Raw genomic sequence first — 20004 nt, 5'->3', positions numbered from 1 at the left:
ATACTCAATTTAAGTCAAATCACCTCCATCATTGATATATTTGAAATGTAGCTATCTACAGACACTATCCAAACTCGGAGAACATGATCTAAATTGTACTAGCTCCAGTAAACAAAGTAAAATACAAGAAAGTGTTATGTACCCATTATGCTTCATTGAAATCCTAGTGACAATACTGGCACACTTCATACTTTATTCCAAAAACATTTTACTGCACAAACAGGCTCTGGCACAAGGAAATTAATTTACTCCTAGAAAACAAATGTCTGGACAGAATTCCCTCTCCTCCCCAACACCTTCCCCAACAGGTGGAATGCCAAAACAGTTCTACTTCAAAAAAACAGATCTAACCATGATGCGAGTGAAGAATTCACAATGTCCTTTAGTTCCAGAAAACTGATCTACCTTTAAGAGCCGCAAATCCTATTTTACTGTACAAATTAACAAGTGGGAAGGGTTAAATACTTTGGAATTCTCTCCACAGTATGGACATAAATAATGGAAATGTTGGAAGTTTAATATTTTAGCATTCACAAATCTAATGGATTTTATTTGTGAGACAAGTAGGCTTACATTACCACTGCAGTGAAGTTACTGTGAAAATGAGGAGATATCCTGAGGGGGAGGATTTATACAGAGTCTAAAAGGTGCTGGAAGTATGAGGGCTTACAATTGCAGTAACATTGGGGAATAGATAAGATTTACATTACATTTTAGGACTGTAGCTTTAAACGTAGGGTAAATGAACAGGATATGACCTGTTCAGAGGAGGTTTACCCGACAGTAATCTAGGTAGTTTTGTTGTTACAGATCAAAGGAAGACTCAGGTTGTTTTACTAAAAAGGTGAAGATATTTGCACTTGGGAGACGATGGCAGCAGTCTCTGGATTTAGAATGAGTTCCAAAGTCCCAGAAAGGTGTTACAGCTATCAGGTTTTAAACAACTGTGCTATAAACTGTCCATGTACTTCTACTTTTAGACAGGGAGCTGGAGTCAAGATTAGCTGAGCAGCATTTCTGCCTTGATGCAAGGATTCATGTTGCCAAAGGGAAGAAAACAGAGGAAGCCATTTTTAAAATCATGTTATAAGGGTTCCCCAATATCACAGACAGATGTTTTTTTGATCAGAGAAAAGGCTGCTTGGTTTTGCAAGCTACCACAGACAGATATGGGATGGACACCATCTCTACTCTAAAGATTCTGGGAGATTCGCACTGGTGTTGCCAGGAGAAAGAATCACCAGAACAGCTGGTGGTGGAGGATTTAAGAAAGTCTGAAGTGCCTGGAGATAGTCATCCAAAGTTACTCAGTGAAATGGGGAAGCCACTGAACAACAGTGGACTGTTTGCTCAAGAGGACTAATTTCTTGAGTGCAATAGGTGTTGAGCATAAGAGGATCACTTCCTGTAGTTTAAAGTATAATACGCGGTCTACAAAATGTTAGACAAGTGTGTTTTTTTGGGTTGTTACAGCAAAGTTTTAGAACCTTGTACCAGTCTTTCAGCTTGTAACTGGAAGTTCAAATGTGGTGGGCAACCTGGTTTCCAAGTGCATTTTGTTGACCGCTGACATTGCAGAGAATTGCCAGCTTCTGCTGGTTTCTGTCTGGAATGACTGAAGTGGTACACAAAGCAAAAAAAGGGCACATGAAGTGAGGTGCATGCTGATTGCTCACAGCATTGACTGAGCTGTGCACTCCCGAGTCCAATCAAAGTGTAAATATTTGTTTTTAACCATTTGAAGTTGATGACATTCTATTAATAGGAATGCTTACCATTATGAAATATTCGGTGTGTATTTAATGTATTCGATCTTAATCATGGGGTCATGCAGTGAACATGCCCGATTTCAATCTTGCAGCCCACTGAGGAGATGGGAGGCCACTCGTGCAGCCTAGGTTGCCTATCATTTTACAGAGATTGTAACAAAGTATCCACTAGAGCTATTGGTACGTGAAATTAACTTGTAGAAACTGCAGTATTTAAACTGAAAGATCCGGTATAGACTAAAGTTAAAAACTGACATAACGTAGCTTCAATACTTAAATTGGCAAATGCAAGTTTAAGATGTTAGTTCCTCTATATATTGAATAGAAAATTAAGTCAGTACAGCTCCTTGACTGGACCATGAAATTCCAGTGATTTCATCCGTTTCTCAGTTGAGCATTTTAAGGAAGGGAAATTTTGCTTTGTGTTCTGGGCCAGAGCATCGAGTCACCTGGCACAGAGAAATAAACCACTGTAGTTTTTGAACTTAACAAACGTTCTTTAAAAGGCAATGTTGTCAGTGACAACAGATGTTGAAGAATTTATATACAAGCATGAATGACTCATTCTGCAGTATGCTAGTGGCACTATCTGGGGAATAAAATTTTTGCATTCCTACAAGACAGTTTAAGATACATTTATAATTAATAATCTAATTGAATAATGCTTATCTGCTGTGTTTCTAGTCACATGCAACTGTGAGAGAGCACACATATACAAAAAGGGGCATGGAGCATATCAAGATTTCTAACATTTCATTTACTGACAGTAAATAAAGGAAAGCTTTGCATTTATATAGTGCTCATCAATATGCTGGAAATCATCATTGACCAGAGACTGAACTAGTCACACAAATCCTGCGGCTGCAAGAATAGTCAGGGGCTGGAAGTTCTGCAATGAGTAACTCATCTCCTGACTCCCCAAAGCCAGTCCACCATTTACAAAGCAGTCAGGAGTGCGCAGCTCCAAAGTAGCTCACTTGATTAGCATCCCATGCATACCTTCAACATTCATTCCCACCACCACCGTGACAGTGTACCATCTGAAGATGCACTGCGGAAATTCATGAAGGCACTTTCCAAACCCATGACTTCTGGCATTTGGAAGGGTAGCAGATGCATGGAAAAACCAGTTCCCCTCGAAGCCACTCCTATATTGCTGTTCCTGAGTGGAAACCCTGGAACTCACCAACACTGTGGGTGTACCTATACCATAGGGATTGCAGTGGTCCAAGGCAGCAGCTCATTACCATCTTCTCAAGGGTAATAAACGCTGGCCTAGCCAGTGACATCCACATTCAAGAGACCAGAGGTTTCAAAACACTATACAGCCAATGTACTCTAGTCTGAACTATAGTCAAGTTGTCATGCAGAAACCATGATAGCCAATGTGTGCACAGGCAACTTCCACAAACAATGTATTAATGAGCAGGTAAACTATTTGCATGGTGTTGATTGATGTTGTGATAAATGTAGCCCAGAACTGCCATGCTCTTTCAGTTGAGCTATGGAATCTTTTACATTCATCCAAAATATGGCACCCCCTCTCCCCCCAGTGCAACATTTCCTCAATACTGTACTGGAGTGTTAGTCTTGATTTTTGGACACAAGCCCTGGGGTGGACTTGAATCAGGAACTTTGACTCAAGATGAGATGAGTGCGACCAAATAGTCGACACTACAAGGTGAGAATCACTATTTTCAATTTTGCCATAAATCACGAGCTATGTCTCAAAAGATCTACACTAGTATTCGAATTATACTGCTATACCTGGAGCAGCAATTCAACGATGCACCAAGGCAGTTCTGCAAATAGGTTTCAAATCAAACTGCCCAGATGTGCCAATGTTATGATGTATCTAGTTGCCCATTTTGAAAAGTGACACGTTTACAAAAGCCCCAAATGATTCAAGGGAAATGCATTTAAATTCTGATGGCAATCTACATGCTTTACCAGATCCAACCAGTCTATGCAAGGAGCTCATGAAATCAATATTAACAACACTCAGGATGAGCTTGCAATATATGGCAGGTTGTATACAGAAATTTCAGCCAAAATCTGGGAACTACTATAAATTTACAAGCTGCTTTAAAGCATTGAACGCATTGCTTAGCTACAAATTTTTATGAGGATATATGCACCTGTCAACTTTGTTTTATTTGGCGAATGAGCAAGATGGTCCCAAGATTTATGCTTTCTTCAAATATGTCAATGCTCCATAATTTTGAGCAACTTTATCCAATGAATAATGGAGTTGTTACAGAAAAGGAGTTGACTTAGTTGATCAAAGGCAGACCCTGTACCCAAGAGGGAAATAAATCTACTCGAGTTCCTGCTTCATGACTACCTAGCCAGAATGTGCACATACATGTTGGGCAGAGAAGCTAGGTCAGCTATGATGCGGCCCCACATAAACTGTCACTCAAGCTTTAATGACCATTTGGGAAAAGCCGCATCACTAGAAGAGTTCATGGCTTTAGGGGAAGGAGGGTTCCACAAAAAAGATGCAGTTTTACAGCTTTTGTATAAAGTATTAGCAACACAAATCTTACGCCGCCACACCATGATTAGTTATTAAATAAAAAAAACAGCAATGGGTACACAGCAGCTGCTTTCCAGTTCATTGCACCAAACAAACAAGTGCTGTATATTACCAAATTTGCAGAAAAGTGCTCAATTCCTCACCCAGAATGACTTGGTTTGTTGCCCATGAGCTATTCCCATGCTTGTATGCAAGCCTGTGTTTTATACAGAGCCTTTCATGACCTCTGGCTGTAACATGATTTCAGACATCCAAAGCATTTAAGTGCAATCACTTCTGTAGAAAGTGCAACAGCCAATTTATAGACAGTAAACTCAAACAATAATGACCCGATAATTTGTTTGTGATGTTGACTGAGGGATAAATATTGGCCAAGACACAAGGCGAACGACACTGCTCTCCTCAAATTAGTGCCATGGAATCTTTTACAGCTACGTGAGGGATCAGACGTAGCCTCTGTTTAACATCGCAGCTGAAAGAGATCACTCCTGACATTAGTACCCTCAGTACATACTGAGTGCCAGCACAAATATAAATGCTCATGCCCTGGAGTGGGACTGAGCACAACACTGTTTCACAGGGAGGAAGTGCTACTAGCTGAGCAACAGTTGACACATGGATGACTCAGTCTGACAAGCTAGCACTCAGGTGAGCAGATATTGGCATCCTTCAGACTCCAAAATAACAATCCCATTACTTGCATGTAAAGATCATTCTTTGCTGAAACTGCGATTAATCTCAAATGGCACTGTGCTTTCAAAAGAGTACAAGAAATAGGAATGTGAGTAGACCAATAGTTCAAGCCATGTCAAGCCTTCTCTGCTATTCAATATTATGTGGAGATGAAGGTGTTGGACAAGGGTGGGCACAGTAAGAAGTCTCAACACCAAGTTAAAGTCCAACAGGTTTATTTGGAACCACGAGCTTTCGGAGCACAGCTTCTTCATCACCTGAAGGGACAGCGCTCCGAAAGCTCGTGATTCCAAATAAACCTATCGGACTTTAACCTGGTGTTGAGAGATTCAATATCATAGTTGATCTTGAGCCATACCTCCACTTTCTTGCCAACTCCCTTTGTCGAGATTCTGCTCAAATAGGGCTAATTCAAGCAACAAACTTCAAGTCATTCTGGGTGAGGAGTTGCGCGAGTGGACTGTACTCTTCCCTCCGCCTGCAAATTTGCTAATATACAGCACTTGTTTGTTTTGTGCAGGTAACTGGAAAGCAGCTGTTGTGTACCCATTACTGTTTTTTTATTTAATGGTTTTAATCAGGACACAGCAACATAAAAGATTTGTGTACTGCTGAACTGCACCTTGTGAATTCCAGCCCCCAAAGCCATTAACTCTCAAGGATCATGGCTTCATAAAAGCTATCACTTTGCCTAAATGGCAATCAAAAATCTGTCTATCCTCAAACAATGGTATTGTACCTTCCAGGGACAGAGAATTCCAAGACTCTTAATCCTCAAATGAAGAAATTTCCCTCATTGCAATTCTAAGTGATCAGCTCATTAGGCAAAGTGTTTTAGATTCCACAGCTATGGGAAACAACCCGTGTCCACCCACGTCAACCGCTTTCAGAATCCTGTATGTTTCAAAATAACTTCCAATCCTACTGACTCAACTTACTCAGCCTCTCATCGCAAGACAAACCTCTCATCCAGGAGAAATCTAGTAAACCTACAAAATACAGGAAGATGTAGGTGAGTTGGTCAGATGGGCAGAGCAGTGGCACATGGTTTAGCTCAGTTGGTTGGATGGCTGGCTAGCTAGTGATGCAGAGTTATACCAACAGCAGAGGTTCAATTCCTGTACCGGCTGAGGTTATTCATAGAATAGAATTCCCTACAGTGCAGAACGAGGCCATTCGGCCCATCAAACCTGCAACAACAACAATCCTACCCAGATCCAATCCCCGTAACCCCACGTATTTACTCTAATCCTTTGACACACAGGGACAATTTAGCATGGCCAATCAACCTAACCCACACATCTTTGGACTGTGGGAAGAAACTGGAGCACCCAGCAGAAACCCATGCAGACATGGGGAGAACATGCAAACTCCATACAGAAAGTCCAAGGGTGGACTTGAACCCGGGTGATTGGCACTGTGAGGCAGCTGTACTAACCACTGTGCCACCCTAGTTCATTAAGGGCCTGCCTGCTCAACATTGCTCCTTGCCTGGCATGTGGCAATTCTCAGGTTAAATCACCAGTCAGCCAATAGTTATTTGGGACTATGGCGACTTTACCTTTTATGTGCAGTTCTGGTCTCTTCAATATAGGAACGATATGATTGCACTAGAGGCGGCCTAGGGGAGATTCTTCACTCAGATGTTACCTGGAATGGAGCATTTGAGCTATAAAGGAGAGACCGGATAGGCTTGCTTTCTTTAAGCGGAGAAGGCCAAGGGGGGGACATGATTGAGGTGTATGAGATTATGAGGAGTATGGACAGGGTAAATAGGAAGCAGCTATTCCCCTTGGCTGAGGGGTCAATCATGAGGAGGCATAATTTTAGGGTGAAGGGCAGATGATTCAGAGGGCATTTGAGAGAAAAATATTCTCACTCAATCTGGAATGCACTGCCTGGGAAGGTAGTGGAGGTTGGAAACCTGACAACCTTCAAAAGTATTTGGATGAGCGCTTGAAATTTTCCATTCCTTGAATGGCTGGAAATTGGGATAAGTGCTACTTACGTGGTAATTGTCAGTGCAGACTTGACGGGAAGGGCCTTTTCTGCACTGACTCAAACTGCACAAACATGGCATCACTGCAGCTTGATTTCTTGATTCTTACATTCCGCTCCCCTTGCAAAAAGGCCAACATGACAATTAATTAGTAGCTTGCTACGTTTGCATGCTAATTGCATGTTCCTAGTACAAGCACATTAAGGAGATCAGCCTACGGCCAAATATGGTGAAGTGTGCAGGACGGAGAGCACAGCATAGTGCGAATGAGGCAAGTTCAAACCTTACAAGTACAGGACAAATTGTCCTGGATACACATCCTAGTACTACCATCTTGAAATCAGGGCAATATGTAAATTCTGGGGCAGTTGGTCAACCCAGAGCACACCCAGTCTTCAAATGTCAACATTTACATGTTTTGCACCCTTACAAAAATTCTGTTTTTCTATTTTCCTTATCCAAAGTGAATAACCTACTTCCCCCCTTGTTCGGGGAATTGGGCAACATGTCTATATCTCTCTGCAGCTTATGTCCTCCTCGCAGCTTGCAATCCTGCCCATTTGTGGACTACACTGCCTTCAAAGGCACTAACAGCTCGTAAATAGCTGAGGCACCAGTAATGATCCATGTGGCACTAGTCACAGCCTAAGGGAAGTACCCTATTTATGCCTACTCTTTGCTTGGTGTCCATTAACCAATCTTCTATCCATGCTAATATATTATCCCCAATTCCATGAGCCTATTAACTTTGTGTGGTGGCACTTAATCAAATGCTTTTTGGAAATCCAGGTATACACCAACTGGTTCCAACCTCAAAAAAAAAGAATAAATTTGTCAAACACTATTTCCTTTCAATAAAGGAAGAGAACCAATACATGCTCAACTTGACATCAGTTGACTGGAAATAGAAACAGGAGTATTCTCTTCCGGTTTGGTGACTGTGGTAGGGAAGGGGAGAAACAGCCAATTGATTCGAATGATGCCCTGGAGATCTGGACTCCAATCCAATTTAGGTCCCTGGCACTGCGAGGCAGCAGTGCTAACCACTGTGCCGCCCCACAAGTTTCGCCACTTGCCTGGATAAATACAGCTTCAAAAAACAAAACAAGAAACTCAGAGGACAAAGTAGCCCATTTGATTGATGCCCACCTGCAAACATTCACTCCCACAACTACTGACATAGTGGCAGCATACCATCTACTAGTTTTAGTGCAGGGACTCACCAAGACTCAACTCATAACTGCTACCATCGAGAAGGAAGAGCAACAGACATGGGAACACCTTCACGCCACTCAACCATCCTGACTTGGAACTTTATAGTTGTTCCCTCACTGTCGCTAGGTCAAAATCCTGGAACTCTATGGATGGACACTATGAAACCAGTCCATCCACTCTATGAATGGACACCACAGGGACTGCAGAGGTTCAAGGTGGCAACAGACCACCACCTTTGAGGGCAATTAGGATGGGCACCTTAAGAGGACAATAAATGCTGGTCTAGCCAGCAAATGAATAAAAGATGTGGAAGTCAATAATCACAAATGGTTAATTAAGGCCAAATATACAAACATTAAATGCCTCTGTGCTAGGATCCCCACCAGGATTGTCTGTGCCATGAGGGGGGAAAAGTAGACTCAAATGTTAAGCTAAAGTTGTAAGATGCAAAACCAAGAGGCTATGTGGCACCTGAGACCCCTTAAAAATATCGCCACCACATATCCTGACTTCTAAAACCCAGCGGTCACCTAAAGAGCAGAAAGCGTGTTTTGGCGTAGAGCAACATGGAAGGGAGGCCTGAGATTTTCCATGAGACAGGAGTCACCTGTAGAAAAACCATGCAGATATTGGTTAAAAGACTGTTTGCAACCCAAATCTGAAAACCAGATCCAATTATCAGAATTCAATGTTGGAAAAATATTCTAACAGTATAAAGCCCAGAGAAAATAAAGCTTCTTTGCTCCTGACCTGAAGGAGGTCTACAAATCACATCCCTTCGAGCTTTGATGGGTAGAGGTTCCAGACAACAGGTCACTTCCCGTTCAATTAGTGACCATTCAAATTCATATCTTTATGACCAATTTTGGTGATGCTTTGACAAATGAGTTCTTGGTCAATCACAATCCTGCTTTCATTACTGCCATGGCAAGTGGGAGTTGCTGGATAGCCATCAAGGAAAGGAAACCAGTCCATCAAACTCAGCCATCAACTCAACCAAGATCAGCTAATGAACTGGGAACCAAATCCATTAAGCAGCTGAACTTATGAAACCACCCATTGAGAACTGTGATAATTTTAGGATCACAATTAAGTGGGTATTAAGTCATGGCTACACTCACTTGGAAGATGGGAAACTCTTGATTTGCACCAGACAACCCACTAGTCTTCTTTTGATGGCAGCCTATAAATATAATGAACAACAGAGCCTGGAAAGCTCACTGATCAGCATATTCTTCAGCATGCACACGACTCAATTTTTATTCAGCTTTCCCAGAGGAGGGCAACCGAGAAACCCTGGGAAAGACGGTACCATTTTGAGCACAAAGGACATATAAAGTACTCTCCCGTCTCACTATGAAATACCTGTGATTGCAGAGAGTGAGGACTAGTCTATTATGGAATCGGAATTTGCTGGGTCATAATGATCTGCAAATTTCTACACTTATTACAAAAAGTATCAAAGTGTTCAGGATGCATTAAAAGGTGCTAATTTGAACACCAGATCTGAGACAGTCATCCACATTAATCAGCAATGAGATATCCAGAGATGTAAAGTTGATGCTGCCATAGATAAAGAATTCTTAACTGTTAGCTTATTTTAATATTTGACCAGCTTCCTGAATTTGCTCAAATCTAAGTCTTGTAAACTATAACAATTTGGTTCAAGGCCATTAGTAACTTCTGCAGCAGCATCTGATGCTTTGTCAACACATTCTATAGGTACAGAAGCTATGCAAGGTTTAAAATCAGACTTAATGTAGTAGCCATGTGAATAATTACAGTTGAGGCTCAATTGGTAGCACAACCTGAAGACTGTGGGTTCAAATCAGACCCTAGCATTTGAGCACAAAAATCTAGGCTGGTACTACAGTGCAGTACTGAGGGAGTGTTGCATTGGAGGTGCTTAATTTCAGAGGAGACTTTAAACTGATGGCCGCTCTGTCCCCCAAGGTGGATGCAAAAAATCCCATAAGCACCATTTCAAAGAGGAGTGTGAGGTACTCCCGTCATCCTGGTCAACATTTAGCCCTCAAATCAAAAAAAGGAGCTTGCTGTGCACAAATTGGCTGCTGCACTTCCTACATTACAACAGTAACTACACATCAAAAAGTATTACTGGCTGTAAAATGGTCGAAACAGTGGTTGTTAAAGGTATAGAAATGCAAGTCTCACATCTGCAAGGAGAGCCTGAATTTGAATATAATAGATTTTCTGGCTTAGTCCTAATCTGGACAGCAAGTCTTCTTATTCTCTGAAAATGCTGGAGATATTTAGGTCCAAGCAACATGGAGAGAAAACAGTTCTGATAGTTACTGTACTGAAACATTAAAATGTTTTGTTCTCCTGACTGGAACGTTCCCAGTATTTCCTGCCTGCGATTTCTAACACCTGGCATATTCAATCTGATAGTGATTGAAAAACTTGTTGGAAGGGTAAACTAAGTGTACCTGCTGGGGAACACACTGAACAATGGAGCAGCACAAAATGCACCAATGCATAACTCTTCAGCGATAACTGTTAATTTCAGATCAATTGAGCTGTTTAACCTTCATTCAATTCAAAATTAGTCACATGTGGGTTTATTTAAAACATAGTATTAAAACTGTATTAACCTTATTTAAAATCAGAAATAAGGGCAGCATGGACAAGTTGGGCTGAGGGCCTGTTTCCATGCTGTAATCATCTGACTCTTAAGAGTATCATCTGATCATTGTAGAACCATTTTACGAAAACAGTGTTGAGAAAGAAAAGAATGAATCCTATCTGATCTTTGGAAGAGAAACCAATTCTTGCAGCTATGTATCAAAATTTGTTAAGTATTATTCCTTACAACACTCAGATTCAACCATCTTTACATTCTTCCTCACCTTTTTACTTGCTCACTAGTTGGGAGTACCATGCCAAGTATTGCAAAATGTCAGGAACCAAGTTATCCGTTTTATCACCCACAGATAACAAGCAAGAATGTTCTTAAAATCTTAAATCCTGTTCCCCCACCCCATCTTGGTACCATCAGCTAATGGGAAGATTTCCTTTTCTATCTTAGCCAATACTGTACACCTATTAAAACTGCCCTCAATCTCTTTTGTTCCAAGAATAGTCCCATTTCACCAAACTAATCTTGAAGCCAAAATCCCTCATGACCCTGGAACCATTATGGTAAATCTCTGCAACTAGCTGCTGCCCAGAAATTTATAAATATTTCCCAGAATGTAATCATCCTAATTAAGTTTTCAACATTGGTTCCCGATCTCAGGTACCCTCCAATACAGAATGGCTACAGATTGAACTAATTATCCCCAATTTTACTCTTTCACATCATTTGTCTTCTATTGACCAATCCCACCAGATGCTCCCAATGTTTTAACAGATGCAAAGTTACAGGTCCATTTTAGAATTGGGAAATACTAGCAGAAAGCCAAGGAGGAACATAAAAGAGCAAATACAAGGCTTCCTGCCCCACACCAGGGCTTAGGGAAATATATTCTAGTGGAATAGCAAAGTGATGCCACCCTTCGCAAAGGCACCAAGATAATGCCCTGCTTTACCAAATCAGTTGAGCATCCCACAATGATACTAAAAGATGATCTCATTGGTCAGAACTTTGAATACAGGAGTTGGGACGTCTTTTTGAAGTTATACAAGACATTGGTAAGGCCACACTTGGAATACTGCGTAAAGTTCTGGTCACCCTATTATAGAAAGGATATTATTAAACTAGAAAGAGTGCAGAAGAGATTTACTAGGGTGCTACTGGGACTTGATGGTTTGAGTTATAAAGGAGAGGCTGAATAGAATGGGACTTTTTTCTCTGGAGCGTAGAAGGTTGAGGGGTGATCTTATAGAAGTCCATAAAATAATGAAAGGCATAGATCAGCTGGATAGTCAATATCTTTTCTCAAAGGTAGGAGAGTCTAAAAATAAAGGCGAGAGGGGAGAGATACACAAGGGTCCAGAGGGGCAGTTTTTTCAGAGGGTGGTGAGTGTCTGGAACAAGCTGCCAGAGGTAGTATTAGAGGCAGGTACAATTATCTTTTAAAAAGCGTTTAGACAGTTACATGGGTAAGATGGCTATCGGGGATATGAGCCAAACACAGCCAATTGGGACTAGCTTAATCGTTTAAAAAAAAAGGTGGCATGGACAAGTTGGGCCTGTTTCCAGGCTGTAAACCTCCGACTCTATGACTCAGATGGTACTAATGAACATTAGATTGAATCTAAGACAATACAACAGTAATTCTCAGAACAAGCTTCCAACTGCATTAGTTTTAATATGATGAATACTTGCAATAGTGAGCGAAGAATTTACCTTCTATAGGTGAAGTTTTCAACCTTGTACAAAGTCCTGCGACATCCCCATAACACTCTTCTATCTTGTGTACAGCATCTACAGATCGCAGTTCCATAAGATCACGTAGCTCCATAAGTGTGCAGCCAAACTGCCCTTCATTGTGATCATCTATTGTTTTCCTCGGAAGGTACTTCACTGTATTATTCATGTCACCCATGTTTGAGAATCCTTATGCAAAATCTTTTGAGGTGGCAAAAAAAAAACTTTGCGATAATCGTGCCAAATTACAGACTCCAAGTGTAATTCCTCCAGATACCGTTGATCAGTAAAGGAAGTGCATATCGTCCCATGTGATCACTTAAAAATCCCAATATTTGACCAATGACGAGCTTCCATGTTCACTGGCTTTTATGCAATCCTTTAGTTCAAGTACTCTGCAAAATAAAGTTATAAATTTAGTTAACATTTATACACAAACAGAAACTTGATTTTTTTTTTAAAAACATGTCCGCAATAGATTGTTCCATTTGACTCGCGAATCACCACAAACATAACAGAATCCCACCAAGTCAATGTGAAATCCTTCACATCGGGTTTCTTAAAAAATAAATCCCTCTAGTCGATACCAGTATGGGAATCCTCATTTCCGAGTAGTGAGCACATCATACTTGGGAACCCGAGTTCAGACTCAGATGCCTGACAATTCAGGCAGCTTGAAGGACCAGTACAGGAGACCATTTGGCCTATTGTGGCCTAGCCAGTTCTCTGCAAGAGTAACTCATCTTTTCCCACTGCCCTGCAATTATTTTCCCCCTTCAGGTGCTTTTTCAATTCCATTTTGAAAGCTACAACTGATTCTGCCTCTAGTACCCTTTCAGGCTGTGCATTCCAGATCATAACCACAGCATACAAAATATAAATAGTGCTTTACGATCACTTGTGTTCTCTAGTTCTGAATCCCACTGACAATGGGATCCTCTCCAATTAGACCCCTCATGATTTTGAGCACCTATATATATTTTTTCCTTTACAACCCCACCTTTCTATGTGTAGTTTCATTCACTCCCAACACCATGCCCTTTAGCCTATGTTGCACCTCACTAAAGCATCCACATTTTATGATGCAAATCCATCTCAAAATAAAAAGTACTAAACCTGTCACATTAAAATCAGTGTTAATTCTCCTCCGTCTCCACAAGCAATACATTTAGGGGAGAAATGCCCATCTACATATTTGAAATTTTAATTCACATGACAAGGAAACATCTACTACTGCTCATTAGAAGGCTTTACAGTGGACACAAATCATTTCTTTTTAAAGGCTGTTATTTATTCTGGAATCACCCCCTTAATGAAGGCAGAGGAGGAATAATTCAGGAACTTTTCTTGTAGTACAAGTTCAAAACAGAGCTCAGCAGGAATTTGAGATCTGGCCTGATTAGCATGAATACAAGTATGAGATAGATCTGTTGAAGCATGCATTTGCTCAGCACCCTGCTTAGCATAGGAAACACTGGAAATGTAGACCGTTTCAATAGCCAAACCATCAAATTAAAGTTTGGAAAATATGTTCTTCAATTAGATGATCCTTTGGTCATGTACATTTGGAGTAGCCAGGAAAGAGGAAGCGGCTGAGGAAAGTGAACAGCAAAACAGAAACCTCACATGGGGACTTGCATTTTGGTGCTTCCCCAAGAATATTAATATTCACTCGGTACTTCATATGCACACATGGAATATATACATGGAACACTTCCTGTGCACCTCCACTTTGTGCTGCTTGTCCTCGTGTCTCATCGGAATGCAAAGCTTAGTAGCTCATAAATTACTTCACACAGCCTGGAGTCAGTTTGATAAGCACGGAAATGCAAGCATGTGCCCAAATTAGGGCTTTTTTTAAAAATGGAGGCAGTGAGTGGATACCTCAATTTTCACCCAAGTACATTTAACGGAATCAGCTTGGATATAGGACACTTAAGCTATTTAAAAATAGCTAGTAAAAGATTCTGCACTACACATTCAAAACAGCCCTCAGCAGAAGTGAGGGGTCTCACCTGATTGAGATATGGCCTTATTTAAGTGCTCAAAACAAGGCTACAAACTGTTCAGAGATTCAAACTAGAGTAGGTTCCTCTGACACAGCAAGTCCAATATAGAATTAAAGAGGGTTAGCTGCAGAGGATGCAGTTCAAATCAGACATCAAAACAGATTATACAACCCTTGCAAAGTTTGAATTGTGCAATCACAGAACTTGTTTTGATGTCGGACTCTAGGCTATGTTTACATCGAGATCCATCTATTGCTCCCTTTCCTCTCCCCCATCGATTAATATACGCCAGTCTTTAGAACTGCAGACTTACTAGATTCTCAAAATAATCTACCAATTTGCAGTTATTTTATTAATACCATGAATGGGTAACAAACCAGAGGAAGATGTTGAAAATACGGACCTGCATTTAACCGGAATTTCAGAAGACAGTTCATAATTTGCAACCAGATTCAAAATATTGCGACAAGAAATTTTCAGTTTTTAAAAAGTCCTGTGAACCCAGCTCCTTTTCACTGACCGACTCACTCCCCTCCCCCCTCCAGCCATTTCATTTTCAAGTTTATCTAACACCTCAATGTCTCTAACATTGAAGATTTGCCAACTTTACTTGGAGTGCATCAAGGCAGAAGTATACCCAGAAACCACTTGACTTGTCAAGAAAAATAAAATTCCTCTACAAACAAGCAATTAAAGCAGCTATCAGGCTGAAAGTTAAAAATTAGCAAAGCTTAAATATTCATAAAGCAAGCCTCAAATGTCTTATTTTGGGTGCCAACCATATATCTTGCATAAAAAAAGAGCATTAAAGGAGATCATCATGGCAGCAATAACCACATGAAGTATTAAAGTGATCCACTGGAGATTAGTATATTGTACAGATCTTATTTTAAAAATCAGTCAGCATTCCATGTGCATTGGCAAAGACAAAGCCATTAAAGAATTGTCATCTGCCACATCGTGGAGGCTGCTGCAGTGGAGATATTTCAGAGGCCAATGTCTGATGCGTGCTGCCCAAGCTGTACATGAAATTGCATTGCTATCCACAGCAAAGTGGTAAGAGAGGCAAGGAAAGGCTGAACTCCACCGTTACATTTCAGGCCAGGTGCCAACATACCACGTGTGCCTCCTCAGAAGTCTACATAAACATTAGTGAATCCAATAACTTGGTTTTAAAATATAAAAGTTGGACCATTAAAACAAACTATCCACAAATTGTCTGAGTACAAATATAGCTGGTGTCAAAAATAGAAATGACACCAGTGCAAGAGGTGATCAAGTCACCTGAGTCACAGCAGAGGGAGCTTTAATTTATATCTGGAACAGGTCATACTTGATCCAAGTCTGCCCGAGTGCCAGGAATAGAGAACTCATGAAGCATCGATATACCTCAACAACAGAAGCTCAAAGAAACTGTCAGGATGTCACAACTCCATCTCACTCAATTAATCCAAGATTAATTCAGAGTTCAAATGTGAAAACACAACTTTTCCAGCTCTCAACATTGAAGGGAAATGGGATGAAAGCCCCTCATCAGGATCAGTTAGTACATAGACTGAAATGTTATCTGCTCAGCAGTAGCAAACTTCGGCTTTTGCATAGTGATGGCTGCTACATACAGACTGTAAGTTAGGCATATTTATATGCTTCATCAAATATGGATTCAACATTTAATATTTTCTTTTTTGAGTGAAGGAATGTTTTTCTAGAACAGCTGTTCTTTTTACACCCTTCCTGAAATGATATACATATACATGGTGACATCACATGCAATGCTACTAAAACTGGAGTAGCTTGAAGAGGATAGCAAGTATTATTTTGGTCTCCACCATTAAGTATGGTCTAGTTACTGGTTTGAAAATGTTTAGGTTGACACACGGCCAGAGGAAACTGGTACACCATAGAGGAAATTGGTTAACCATACAGGAAGCTGGTACTCCTACACCATCCTTAAAAGATCAAATGGATGAGCTGCAAGTATGGTGGCACAAACATGCAGAATACAAAATGTGAAAATGTATTCTGGCCTGGAGGGAAAACTCAAATCAGTGCCACACTGCTCAATAGATGCAACCCCACTGCCCTGAAGGGAGCCAGTACTTCTGGGTATTAGCATTCAATAATGGAAACACAGTTCAATATATAATTCACTAGCATTGGTTTGATTACATGGCTGGTTATTTATATTTATCCTTCACTAATAAGGTTCAAGTACAAACACGATATCTCAATGCAAGGTAACACATGTTACACTTTGTTGGTACTATGTATCAACAGTGAACAAGCAATTCAGCAAGAATTCCAAGCATGTTGCAATTGGAAGCCTGGAGCTTTCATGCATGTTGGGAAAGATAAAATACAAGGTTCGTTCAATCAACCCTCAGCAAATTATTCACTGAAAATTCAAATAGAATCATAGAATCCCTGCAGTGCGGAAGGCAGCCATTCGGCCCATCAAGTCCACACTGACAACAACTCCACTCAGGCCCTCTCTCTTTAACCCCACCTATTTATCCCACTAATCCCCCTAACACTAAGGGGCGATTTAGCATGGCCAATCCACCTAACCTGCACATCTATGGAGTGTGGGAGCAAACCCACACGGACACGGGAGAATGTAGTCACCCGAGGCTGGAATTGAACCCGGGTCCCTGGTGCTGAGGCAGCAGTGCTAACCATTGTGACACCGTTACTTGCACTCTACACAAGATTTAACCTTCACCTGCATATTTGCTGTTTTATTGGAGGGAAAGTTCACTAAAATGGTCCCAGGAAAGCCTCGACTAAGTTATATGAACAAGCTCAGTTTAATACTGAATTTGAATAACTACGCCATACAAGTCTCAGATGGGAAAAATTTAGTAAAACTACAGGACAGAACTTGACCAGCTGTTATCCCAAAATGGATTTAATGAATCATTTGGCAGCAAACATACGATGAAGTGCCTATCATCTTAACTTGAAGTTACCTCAGACTCAAAAGCAGCACTGTTTGCTGATTTATTCAAATTGTTAACATTGGAACCAGACAGATGCAATCTGCACCACTGGTAGGTCAGAATCAAACCAATTAAAAGTGGAACACCTCCCCGCATGGCCAGAAATGGTTCTCAATCAGGTTTCTGATTGCCTCAGCATAAAGTATTGCAATATTCAGCAAATCTATTTCTCAGTACCAACATCCTAGAGTTATATATGCAATTATGAAGCTCAGTGATACAATGCAAAGTTACAGCTTAAGTTCACTGCTTGCAAGAACGATTTTAAAGCAAACCTTTGAGTTTCATTCACTGCATTAAAATCTGAACTGATATTGTCAGATGGAATTACAAGGTCTTAAATTATTGATGCACTCAAATTGTTCAAGCCTTGCAGCTGTAGTTTGACCAAGTCACCCGAATCCAGATATTAGGTTGCATCTAAAAGTTTCATTTACATATATACTCTGAAGTATGAAAACATGAACTCAAATGGTTTGATGAGACAAAGGCCACAACATGGTGTTAAATTGCTTTATGCCACCATGTTATTGAAAAACAGGTTACCAAAAGTAGAAAACGTATATCCATAAGTATGACTGGAAATCATCAAGAACTCCAATCAATGGCTATTGGAGCAAAATGCAGTATTTTCCAAAAAAAATTCAAGAAAAAAGAAATCCTTTTGCCTCCTTCCGAACAACATAGACTTGGACTGAGAAATGCCAACTAGCATTCACATCACATGCCAGGCAATGACCATCTCCAATGTGATAATCTAACCATCACCCCAGACATTCAATTACGTTACCATTGCAGATGAGAAGTTGAGAACCTAAAAAATGTTTCATCAATACATTACGAGCAAGAGGATAAAGAGTAGGACTCAAAAAGATCAAAAATGCTAAATGAGCCAGATGGGGTTTTCCTGACAATGGTTTCATGATCAGTAGAGTTTTATTGCCGTGGCAGGATTCGAACCCACGTCCCCAGAACATGAGCTGAGTTTCTAGATTAACAGTCTAGCAATAATACCACTAGGCCATATAGTTGAAGGAGAGAGAAGTATTGGATGTAATAAGCATAGGGAAGCAATAACAGGATAGCATCCTGAAAGGTGGATAAATCAAGGCCAAATGACAGTGTGTTGGGGGCCGGGAAAAGAGGGGAGGAAGAAGACAGGAAAGGAGGTGACTGACCAATCCTCAAATGGATACAGGTGTGACAGAGGATTGAAGTCTGTTAAAGCTGTACTTTTGTTTAAAAAACATTTAAGGATAGATCGATTTACAGGGTAGTCTGATCTTGGAAGGGGCAAATTATTGGAATCCGTTCTGAGGGACAAGATAAATTGTCACAGAGGCACAGATTAACCAAGGACAGTTAGCATGGATTTGCTATGGGGTCAATGAATTTAAAGTAGCAACAAGGATTAAGGGTAGGAATTTTAGTAAAGCTTTTGACAAAATCCTATGTTGTCAAGAGTGATTTTTTAAAAAGCCCACAGGACCGAGGGGAATGTAGCAAACTGGAAATTGGTTCAGTGGCAGGAAACAAAGGGTAGGCGTTTGTGATCGAAATGCCATTGAGGGAGTTTCTGTAAGGCTTAGCATTAGGTTCCCTGTTTTTTGTGGTACAGATTAATCATTCGAACTAAATGTAGGGGAAATGATTAAGAAGTTTGCAGACAACAAAAATTGGCCATGTGGTTGATGGCAAGAAGAACAGCTGTAGACCGATATCAATGGACTAATCAGGTGGGTGGAAAAATGGCAAATGGAATTCAACCCAGAGAAGTGTGAAGTAATGCACTGGGGAGGTTAAAGGCAAGGGAGTGCTAGCACTAGAAAAAACAATACAGCTCTGAGGAAAGGATTGGATAGGCTGGGATTAATCTCCTTGGGACAGCTGAGGCCAAGGGCAGATTTGATTGACATGTACAAAATTGAGGGGCCTGGTTAGTGGATGGGAAGGGCCTATTTACGTTAGCAGAGGGGTGAGTGACGAGGGGGCATAGATTTGAAATAATTGGTAGAAGAATTACAGGGGAGATGAGAAAGCATTTCTTCCATGCTTCGGGTGAACTAGCACTATGGATGTACCTACATCAGATGGGCTGCATATTTAAGCAGACAGCTCACTACCACAGCCAATTTGGGATAGGTAATAAATGCTGGTCTTGGCGACACCCACATCCCAAGGGGAAAAAAAAGCTATAATTTCACCTGCCTAGGTCAGTTTTATGTCTGAATCTTCTGCTGTTTTACCTGGACCTTAAATGTTGCACATTTCCAATTACCGGGGGCAAAGACTCCCCCACCCCACACTTTTACTTACAGCTGGTGTCTTGATCACTGCCCTTGCCCCTTCTGATAGATTGTTCAGCCAACTCCCCCAGCGGGCTAGTAAGCACACACTGATCTGGATGCCCCAGAAACCAACAATGATGTGCTTGCTGTAATTGGCCGG

At 40.8% G+C, this 20004-nt stretch overlaps 1 protein-coding gene across 10 annotated transcripts in view; it reads right to left on the bottom strand.

The window, feature by feature from the left end:
- Positions 1–20004, bottom strand: part of LOC144498471 (plasma membrane calcium-transporting ATPase 1-like) — a 111691-nt gene that overhangs the window by 72639 nt on the left and 19048 nt on the right. For all 10 annotated transcript variants that reach the window (XR_013498707.1, XR_013498708.1, XM_078219637.1 and 7 more), the window contains exon 2: positions 12528–12943. Coding sequence is in view for 8 of the 10 variants with exons in the window: in XM_078219637.1 (XP_078075763.1) it covers positions 12528–12726 (199 nt within the window). In the remaining 2 variants the exon portion in view is untranslated. The remainder of the gene's footprint in view (positions 1–12527; positions 12944–20004) is intronic.

This window comes from Mustelus asterias, chromosome 9 (genome assembly GCF_964213995.1).
Source record: "Mustelus asterias chromosome 9, sMusAst1.hap1.1, whole genome shotgun sequence".
Taxonomy (NCBI): domain Eukaryota; kingdom Metazoa; phylum Chordata; class Chondrichthyes; order Carcharhiniformes; family Triakidae; genus Mustelus; species Mustelus asterias.
This window is presented reverse-complemented; position numbering and strand designations above follow the sequence as displayed.